This window comes from Xiphophorus couchianus, chromosome 11, assembly GCF_001444195.1.
Source record: "Xiphophorus couchianus chromosome 11, X_couchianus-1.0, whole genome shotgun sequence".
In the NCBI taxonomy this organism is placed as follows: Eukaryota; Metazoa; Chordata; class Actinopteri; order Cyprinodontiformes; family Poeciliidae; genus Xiphophorus; species Xiphophorus couchianus.
Window position 1 is genome coordinate 19138588 of NC_040238.1, and position 10210 is coordinate 19148797.

Genomic DNA, 10210 nt, shown 5'->3' on the forward strand with positions numbered 1-10210 from the left:
GTCACAACAATAAGTACTAAGCAGACAGGGGTGGAAATTAAAATTTTTTTACTGGCCACTCAGACATTTCACCAGCCACTGTTTTTTTTTTCCTTTCGATTACAAACCCCACAAGTACAAGCAAATTATAGAAAACGTATGATATATTCTTAACTCTATGAAAACCAATTTACTGACAATAAGTTTACCATACAGATGTACATATACAGAATAATTTAACATAAAGCATGGACACCTTAACAGGGTTGTAGGGCAACAAGTTAATTTGAAGTAATTACTAACGGCAAACTTTAACTACACAATAATAACATTCTTGAAATCATATGTTGAACATTTCCAAAGTTTGGCAACAACTCTCCCTGATAGCATTTATTAAAGATATGTCTAGATTCATTGGATAAGCCCAATGTCCGTCAATAAAATCAACCAATGGGCTTTCGCGGTCGATAAAAATTAGATTTAATATAAATTTTGTTAAATGACATCGTAGGGCCGCCTGACATGGACATTATGTACATCAGTCGGGACTCCAGACGGTCAGTCTTCCCCTGGACAGAAGTTCAAACTGAGCGCAGTTTTCCCCCCGTTTTCTTCTGTTCAAATTGCCAACCCGCCACAGTGGCGGGTGCGTTGCTCTAATTTACACGCCACTTCATACTTTTGCCTGCATTTGGCCAGTGGCGGGTGCTAATTTCCACCCCTGCATACAGATACAAATCTCTGTATTTTACACTGACATACAGCATCTCACTTGTTGTGTGCTCTGTCCAGAACAGAATCGTAAGGCTGACATGTTTATAAATTAGAAATGTAGTTGAGAAAGTTACTGTGGAGTAAGAAATGTTTTTTGTGTTGTTTTTGTTTTCTCAAGCAATTTAGCATGCAAGCAGTTTGACAACATCGTCCTACAGAGCAACTGACTCACATTTTCAGTCGTCTCTGCAGACTTTATGAGTCTACAGTCCAACTTGTTACTTAGCTGCTGGTGTTTGTTTGTTTTCATTTTCCTCAGTGAGTCATCATCTGCTTCATTTCCTCCTTCTCCTTCCTCTCCCTGGCCCCCGACCATGGGAAAAGCCTTCTGAGATCAATAGAGGACTCTTTCTCCTGCTCCCATCCACTTTCTCTGACTTTGTCAGTGGGCCAGACAATGCTCCACAGGGACATCTGAAGAGACGTGTTTGCTCACTTCCTGTGGGACAGGGTATTTCTCTACTCCATCATCACAGATGTTTTAAGAAGAAAGGTTTCGTTTTGTCCCATTGTAGCTCACTTAGTTGGTTCATCACACACTGTTGCTCAACAACTTCCTAGCATTAAAATTCTCTTGTTACATTAGAGGTAGGGGTCTCACAGGAGGAACTCAGACAAGGCTGTGGTCTTGCTGTTAACACCTGCCCAACATAATCTGGACAATAAGAGGCCTTGTAGCGGTGAAATGCATTTTAAAGACCCTGTGAGACAAGACGTTATGTAATTTATTTAACGGGTTCTTCTGCTGGATACAGAAAGGGAATCAATAAACAGGAAATCTGAGAATGTTTTCGGAGGGCATGGCGATAAACGGTGTCCCCCTCTGCTGCGTGTAACTCTGATAGGATGTAATTCTGCACCGGGATGGGGAGGAGAACAAGCTGGGAGGAGGGAATGAGTGGAGAAACTCACAGAGTGAATGAAAGAAAAAAAAAAGAAACAGCAAGGGGTAAGACATACAGAATAATGAGGGGAGTGCTTTGGGAATTAATTTTCTTCAAACTGACCTATGGATCCTACTGCTGTCTGGACTCTGCTACAATAAAGAAATGGTAAGAACTGCATGTCTGTTCGAAATAACTACTTTTCAGCTTTCTTTGTAATGGTTACATGCTGAATATTAAAAAAATCCTCCCTTTTATTTGACTGATTTTAAAATGCGGTAGCTTCCTCTGTTTTGTCGTCGTTTGCTCCTAGCAGAGGACTTTAAAAGTAGCAGTCCAGACTGTGTAGCTGGCAGTATCTATTTTCAGAAGCTTGTGGCAGCTCTGAAGGGCATTACTGCCCCCATAATGACAGGTTACAGCACAAGACCCGGCATTTTCAAGCATTAAAACAGCTCCCAGGCCTGGGTGTGTACGCTGTATCTCTGAGGTTTGTGGCAGCAACTGTGTGTTGGTGTGTGTGTGAGTCAGGCAGACCGGGGACACATTACCCTGCCCACTTTCTGGTCCTGTGTCTGCGTCTCAAACAGGGCCGGCGTTGACAGGCATTGGGCTGACAGCAGAGGCGTCAGGGCTCCAGTGTCAGGACGGTACAGAGGGAACGGTTTGTTCTCCGGGTTCCTGAGGTCCTCTGGGACTCACACACTGAACATGATTGTAAGATGCGTGCGGTTTCAGCCGACAGCTTTGTCTGGGGGTGACATCAGACGCCAGCTGAACGGCGTGTTGTCTCATGTGGACTAAAGTTGGAGTGCGGAAGTTGTGGAGGGTTTCTGGCTATTTTTGTAGTTATTCTAATTGATAAGTGATGACAACTCACTTGTTTTTGATACGCCAGTTCTGTGATAATCACAGAAAGTCACAGAGTAGCCTAATGATTTATTTGACATGTCTTGCAAACAAACAGAAAGTTTATTGTTTTAGAATGTGGATTTCTTTTATAAGAGACACTCTATAAGGGAATGTAAAAAGCAATGGCAGAACTTTTCTCTTAAATATTTAAAGGTGTTCATAGCTCTTAGACTTCTTCCCATTTTGTCACATTAAAATCACAAAACATCAATGCCTTTTTTTGTGATTTTCTTAAATTATAGACCATTAAATTGATGCAAATGTATCAAAAGGAATTAGGTTAGCTTTCAGGATTTTTTTGTATTTACTATTACACTCTTCCTGTCAATTATCACCATTTTTCTGTCCCTAGTAAAGGACAACATAATGCTGCCACCACCATGTTTCACTGTGGGGATAGTAGTATGTTTTGGCCAAGCCACAGTATCCTACAGACGTGCAATCTTTTTTATGTAAACGAAAAAGTTATATTTTAGTAGCGTCTGGCCAGAGCACCTTTTTCCTCTACCTGTAAACATTTGTCCTGTCAGCAGATTCTGCCAACTGAGTTGTGAATCTCTGCAGCTCCTCCAGAGTTAACATCTGCTCACGATTTTTTTCATAACCCCCCCCCAAATGAAACAAAAAACAACTTTGAATAATGCCTGACCCCGGGGTCTAAAATCTGCAGCTCTGGAGCTCCAAGTAGCTCCTAAAATCTTTGAATAAAAATTAAAAGGCATCACTTAATGTTTTTAACTACAAATTTTAACTTCAAATTTTTAACTTCAAATTTTTCCTGCAATATTTGCAAAGAATGACACTAAAATTATCATTATTTCTTTTTAAAAATATTCATTGTCTTTTTTGTTTCTTTATTTTAAAGCCTAAAAAAATAGAAAAATAAATAAAAAATTGAAATAAAAACTGGTTCTGTAATGGCAAGATATTGGTGTAGCCATGTGGGGGTAGTAGATATTTGTCAAAGACGTTTTCTTTTTTCAGCTTTAAGCAGGTATTATTTGGCTGTTCTGAGAGCAAAATGGCTCTTATGGTTGTAAAGTTTCTAACATTTTCTCTCCACAATTATGCTGCACTTTTTTTTGCTCATCAAAATAAACTAGACTAAACAAAGACAAGGCTGTAGGCGGTTGTGTCTACTCCGTGCTTCTTGGGATGCAGAGATGTTAGTGATAGTAGAAGACAGGGATGAAAGCGTTTATAAAAAACACATTTGTCATCAGGGTTGCGTATGTGCGCGGCTGGGATTGTGCCAGGCATGGCTGTTCCTGGCGGGTGTGTGTTTTCTTTCTGTCTGAAGAGCAGACAGCTGAATCTAATCTTCTGCATCTGGCTGCGTGTTGCCAGATCTGAGTCACTAACTGAGCGACTAAACACAAGCAGAGAAGAAGCACCGATATGAACACTGAAGTGTGTTTGAGCCTGCAGAGCTACTTCCCTCCACCATGAATGAAACATATATCGCTTCATCAATAAAAGTATGAATCTTTTTGGACTTAGGCCTTCATGGAGGAGGGAATGAATGTCGTTTTGTCCATGGTTCTGGAGAAACAATTCTTCAGTGTAGTGGTTTGGTCACATGGGTGTATAACTGGGGCAGAAGGGTTTCTAAGGAAAGCACTGTTCCCATTGTAGTTCAGCAGTATTCCCAGCGCTCCCATTCATGGCCTGAAACATTGTGTGTGTGTGTGTGTGTGTGTGTGTGTGTGTGTGTGTGCTTTAGGATCTACACGTGTCAGACTCTTCTGACAGTACGGCCAACATGGACCGCATGAGGAGGAATAAAGTAGAGCATGAGCGTCAGACCCATCAGGTCTTACAGGTGAGTTATTTCTTCAGATTTGATCAAACAACATGTGATGTGTTCAGGGGCTTTTGCTGCCCTGATCCTACTAATCTTAGTCATGTATGTGTATTTAGTCCTGAGTTGCTTTGACTTTTACTTTAACAACTACAATATCTACTGCGGTGAGGCTGTAGTGAGGCTGTGGTGGCGTATCGGTACCCAAACTGTCCCGAGAAAAACATCACCACAACACAACACAAACCAGAACTAGATTGAGCCATTAATCTGAGTCAGAGAGATTCAGGCTTTTATTCTGTTTGAGTCAAATTCTGATGTTGTAATCTGAATGTTGCAGCTGAAATGCAGACATATTGAACCAATTTTTCCAGCGAATTCTAGCTTCAGCTTCTTGTTCTCAGCTGACAGCACTGGGTGAGTGAGGTCCACTGCTGGTTCAGGTGCTGTGCATTCAGACATGGCGGTCAGCACACCTGGGGTGTAACATCTGGTTAATCTAGCTAGCAAGTGTTGACCTCCTGCCCTCTCAATTCAGTGTGATCATTTACCTTTGACCTCTGATGTCAACATGGTGTTTTTTCTATAAGAAGCCATTAAACAAGTGTGCCTAACAATTCGACAGGTGATGGAGACACCTGTCGAATTGTGTGTTTTATATATACAGGTCTGGAAAAAATTAAGAGACCGCTGCACTGGACTCCACTGAAAACCTCCTGGTTATTCCACCAGGTGTTTATTTCTGAACTCTTCCTGAGTATAAACACTAGTTTTGTTGTATCTAAATGAATATGAACTTGTTTTCTTTGCATTATTTGAGGTCTGAAAGCACTGCATCTTTTTCGTTGTTTTGACCATTTCTCATTTTCTGCAAATAAATACTATATTTTTGCTTTGAATTTTATAGACATGTTGTCAGTCATTCAGAAAACAATATTCATTTTGCTCAAACATATACCTATAAAAAGTAAAATCAGAGAAAAGGATAATTTATAGAAATCTCTTAATTTTTTTATCTATATGTATGCATGTCTTATATCTTTATATCTATATGTATGCATGTATATGTGTATTTAAACTAGCTACAAATATATAAATATATTATATATGAACCAGACTTTAGAAACTACCCCAAAGATTTGAAAAAATCTTTATGGTCCCATAAACCCTTTGTGGGGCTTAAGGGACCCCACAGAGGGTTCTTTAAATTTGACCCTCTGTGGATGAAATGTACCCGCAGTATTATTTTTGTGTCTGTTATTTTGCTTTTCTTATTATATTTTAACAGTCCTGCATTATCAGATTAGAAGTGTGTATATACTGTGCATGAGGCTATTTTAGACATGTTTCCAGTGTTTAAAAAATACCTGAAACTCAAAATACTGCATCTTGATTATGTCTTTACCATTATGAGAACTTCCATAATAATTATGCTGCATTTCCCTCTGATTGCCCTCATGTTTTCTTTTTTCTAACCCAGACTTGAAAAGATTAAAACTGCCACAGTGCAGCGTGGTGAGCGATGGCTAGTGCAGCTGCTGCTCACACACGTGAAGCAGGCATCTGTGGTTTCAGTAACAAAACATCAGTGATAGCTGTGTTTCCTCTTCACATGTTAATACCATAGAGTTACTTTCTATGGTATTCTACTTCATCCACCTGTGGATAGGCTTTTTTTTTTAACTTAAGCCACTTCTCATGTCTCCATGTTGTTTTCCCACTTACCATCCCCAACAACTTTAAGAAACTCTCTCCTCTTAAATTTCCACTTTTAGAAATTAACTGCGGTTAAAATGTGGAACATTAGCTCAATCTGTGGTAAAAGAGTTTAACAAGCTTGTGGCCAAATATAAACCTATACTGCATGTACTCAGTGAGGCATGATGAGAAATCAGTCACTTAAAAAAACAACTAAAGTTTAAAGAACTTTAATTAAAGAAATAACACTTCACCTCATTGCTAGGGTAAGAACAACTTTGTATCCCAAATCCATCTGTTATATTTACAGGTATCCTGACAGAGTAGATATTAAATAACGATGATTTTCTTGTGTTTTTCTAACAGAATACTCCTTTAGATTTGATTGAAACGGGCAAGTCCTTGAAAGTTCAGGCAGAGCGCCCCCATCTGGTTAGCCTGGGAAGTGGACGCCTGAGCACAGCCATCACTCTACTGCCACTGCTAGAAGGTAAAAATGCTCATGTTGTTGTCTGAGTCACAGTTTTTTAAAAAGTAATACACATTTATAAATATAGTGTAAAGTAAAATTACACTAAAGTTAAATGTGCATTTACAGCTAAGTCTGTCATGTGGAATATTTGGACTTTTTGAATAGGTTAATGAGTTTTTATATGTTTTCTTTTATTTGTTGCTCTTCTACAGTGCATTTAAAAAGTATTTTACAATGTGGTACATAATTAAGAAGAGGTAATTAATTTATAGTTTTGTTTCTTTAGTTTTTTCAGTTTAATGAAAATCTGAAAATGTGGTGTAAATATGAAGCCTAATTCTGTACCAACTGTTCAAACTTAGTCAGTTTGAATGAGGGTATATTTGAACATTGATTATGCAACACTTGACTTGTTCCAAATTTTTAGTTGGATTTAAGTCTGAACTTTAGCTAGGCCATTTAAACACATTAATGTGCTTTGATCCAAACCATTCAAGTGTAGCTTCAGCTGTATCCATCCATCCATCTATTTTCTGTACACCCTTGTCCCTAGTGGGGACGGGACGGGTGCTGGTGCCTTTCTCCAGCTAACGTTCAGGCGAGAGGCTGAGTGCTTCAGCTGTATGTTTATGGTTATCTACTGTGGGAAGATAAAGACCCCAGAATATGCTTCATCCATGAGTGCTAGTTGACTGATTTCCCATCATGAACTTTTTGTCAGACTAATGTGACTTTCCAGAGTTTTCCACCTGTTGATAACATATTTACAAATAGCGTCTGTGACTCCGCCCATGTGGACTTGACCTCTGACACTCGGTTGGCCTTGGCTTTCCTGACTTTGACCTAAGAAACCTTACAATATTTCTCAGAAGTATCCGGTTTTATAGCTCTCCAGGCAGTCACTTGATGTTTTCTTTTTCTGGTTACAGGGAGAACCACGCTGGGCAGCGGTGGGACAGATATCCCCCTGCAGGGCCCAGGCATTGCAGCTCAGCACTGCTACATTGAAAACCAAGGAGGGAACATTACCCTGTACCCATGTGGAAACCAGTGCTCTGTGGATGGACTTCCCATCACCAAACCCTATCGCCTCACACAAGGTAGGAGAGCGACAGGCATAAAAAGTGGATACATATTACATATAAAGTAAAAACAACATGCAGCAAAAATGGCCTCTCTTGTCCCCCTTCAAGCTTACAACGCTTGTCAGAAGTTTCATTGTAGGCATCGCATTATATTACATTTGTCCTCTAATGATGCCTTTGAGGAAAAACTCAACAGCAAAAAAGTTGAATTAATTTTAAAAACAAGACTAGAGGGTAAGTCTGAAATTCATTTTCTCTAAACCAAACTGGTTGAAAGCACTACATACAACCTCAAATCTGCAACCCCAAGATATCTTAGCTAACCCCAAGATAGTGTTAGCTAAGTGTTCGCTAACACTTAGCTAACACTAAATATTACTTAGTGTTAGCTAAACAGTGTTTAGCTAAACAGTGTTTAGCTAAGTGTTAGCGAACACTTAGCTAACACTATCTTGGGGTTAGCTAAGATATCTGTTTAGCTAACACTAAGTAATATTTAGTGTTAGCTAATAGTTAATGTTAGCAATAGTGTTAGTAGGTCACATATAAACCAAACTGTATATTTGGCTGTCTGAAATGTCAAATAAATTCAATTTAAACATTTTAGGGTCAGATGAAAAAGATTGAAATGTTTGGGCACAGTGATTTAGCATGTTTGGAGTAGTGAAAGAAAAATATTTCAAACCATAAAACATTCCAACACACTCCTGCAACAGACTGAATGTTCTGTTCTTCGTGTGGGACGTATTTCAGTGTTTTTTGGTGTTGAACATAAAGTGGCGTTGTTGTCCGTTGCTATGCCAACGAGTCTGCGTGTAGCTTGGCTGATGCAGAGAGCAAGAAAGAAGTGGCTTTGAGTTGTACTTCAATGGGTTTTCCCTTCCCTTTGCTGTGGAGAATAGTAATAAATTAATAATACCTACATTTCCAAGTTTCATTGAGTTAACGGAATTGTTCTTCCGCGGCTATGGATGACATGTAAAAGGAATAGCCTTGTTGCCCTCCAGCGTTGTCCGCATGTGCGAAATTTCCATATGTAAACAATAACATTCAGGGGGTCTATATTTGTAAATCTGATTATGATTCAGTCAGTGCCTCATCAGCTATGAATCTCACCGCATGTCACTGGTACCAACTATCAAGTAGTTGATAGTTGCCATGAAAAGTCCCACTTTTCATGGCGTCATGAAAAGTGGGACTGCTTTCCTGACACTACACAAAGTGAAAAAAAATAATAAAAATGACTTTTTTCCTTAAATTGATCAACTCAGCAGCTAGATCTTGACACATTTAGTTGTTTAAACACATGAACCCATTTCAGAAGCAGGCTATATTAGATAATATTAAACCTAGTGATTTAAAATTAGCCAAATGTATGAACAATGCCTAAAAGTTGTGCCTGTGGGATGAAACCAGTTTAAATGAACTATAGTATTTGTGATGGGAGATGTCAACAATTCAGTCAGAAGCTTGTTGAAGGCTACCAGAGGTGCAGAATGTTACTTGACATTAATCCAAATGTAGGTTGGGGTGTATGAGCCTATATGAATACTTTGTAACCGGTGTGGTTAATATCGACCATATGTTAAAGTATACGCCCCTAGTTATTGTTTTCTTGTATAATCATAAGAAAGGCTGCATCCAATGATGCATTTGAAGTGTGAATGTAAACGTCTGACTGGCACTGTACCATAAAAGAACCACAAACAGTCCCTCCCCCTCCGCCCTTTCTCCATTAAGCCCGGTCCAGAACAGAACAGAATGTCATTCGAAGCCGGCATGTGTGTGTGGAGGCAGCAGCTGCTCAACAAGAATATTTCAAACTTGTTACTCTAATTTAAAGGACAATCGTCACATTTCAAATAAGAGATTGTGACTGGGAGGCATTTCAACCTGGAAACAACGCAGCAGCTTTCGGGACTCTAAAAGATAAATGTTAAACTTTCCCTGGAACAAATGCAACTGGAACTGGAGCTTCTGAATGTGACTTTCAGGATACAAAGAGGGTAAAAATGCAATGAAGTTGTAAGGAGGTAATTTGACCAACTGTTGTTGTTGAATTTACCAGTTTATTTAGATAAATACATCATTAATTACTGAAAGCTAAGCTAACTGTTCTGTATATTTGTAGACTGTCTGGTTTACACTCTAAGCAAACTAAAGCAAATCATCTCAACTTTAAGATAAGATCTGCATACAAATCAGCAAAAATATATTGTAGAATACAAGTTAAAATAACAAAGTATAACATATTAGACATTCAATTTAGATTGGTTAAATTGATAACATTTTACAAAAATAAACCATTTAGAATTAAAAATATTCAAATAAGCAAATGTTTTTGTAAAGTTCTGTTGTTGTGAAAGTCATGACCAGACATCTTTACTTATAAACTCATAAAATTCAGATATTACATCTTTGTCCGTATGCCTGTGTTTCCTGGCAGGGTGCATGCTGTGTTTTGGTCAGTCTGCCTTCTTCCGCTTCAACCATCCCGAAGAGGCTCAGAGGATGAAGAGTATGCTGCCTGCAGGGAGCCTCAGAGTGAACACAGTCAAACCGCTCCCCTCTGGTAAAAAAAACAAGCAAACAAAAAACATAAATT

At 39.0% G+C, this 10210-nt stretch overlaps 1 protein-coding gene across 9 annotated transcripts in view; it reads left to right on the plus strand.

Moving 5' to 3' along the window:
* phldb1a (pleckstrin homology-like domain, family B, member 1a) overlaps positions 1 to 10210 on the plus strand; it is a 35633-nt gene that overhangs the window by 3428 nt on the left and 21995 nt on the right. Inside the window, exons 1-5 of one of the 9 annotated variants that reach the window (XM_028030441.1) lie at positions 1245 to 1805; positions 4273 to 4371; positions 6415 to 6538; positions 7450 to 7620; positions 10052 to 10177. In XM_028030441.1, the coding sequence (XP_027886242.1) occupies positions 1803 to 1805; positions 4273 to 4371; positions 6415 to 6538; positions 7450 to 7620; positions 10052 to 10177 (523 nt within the window). In that variant the 5' untranslated portion in view covers positions 1245 to 1802. Of the gene's footprint in view, positions 1 to 1244; positions 1806 to 4272; positions 4372 to 6414; positions 6539 to 7449; positions 7621 to 10051; positions 10178 to 10210 lie in introns of those variants that run through there. The other 8 variants (XM_028030440.1, XM_028030444.1, XM_028030443.1 and 5 more) reach the window with 8 other exon arrangements.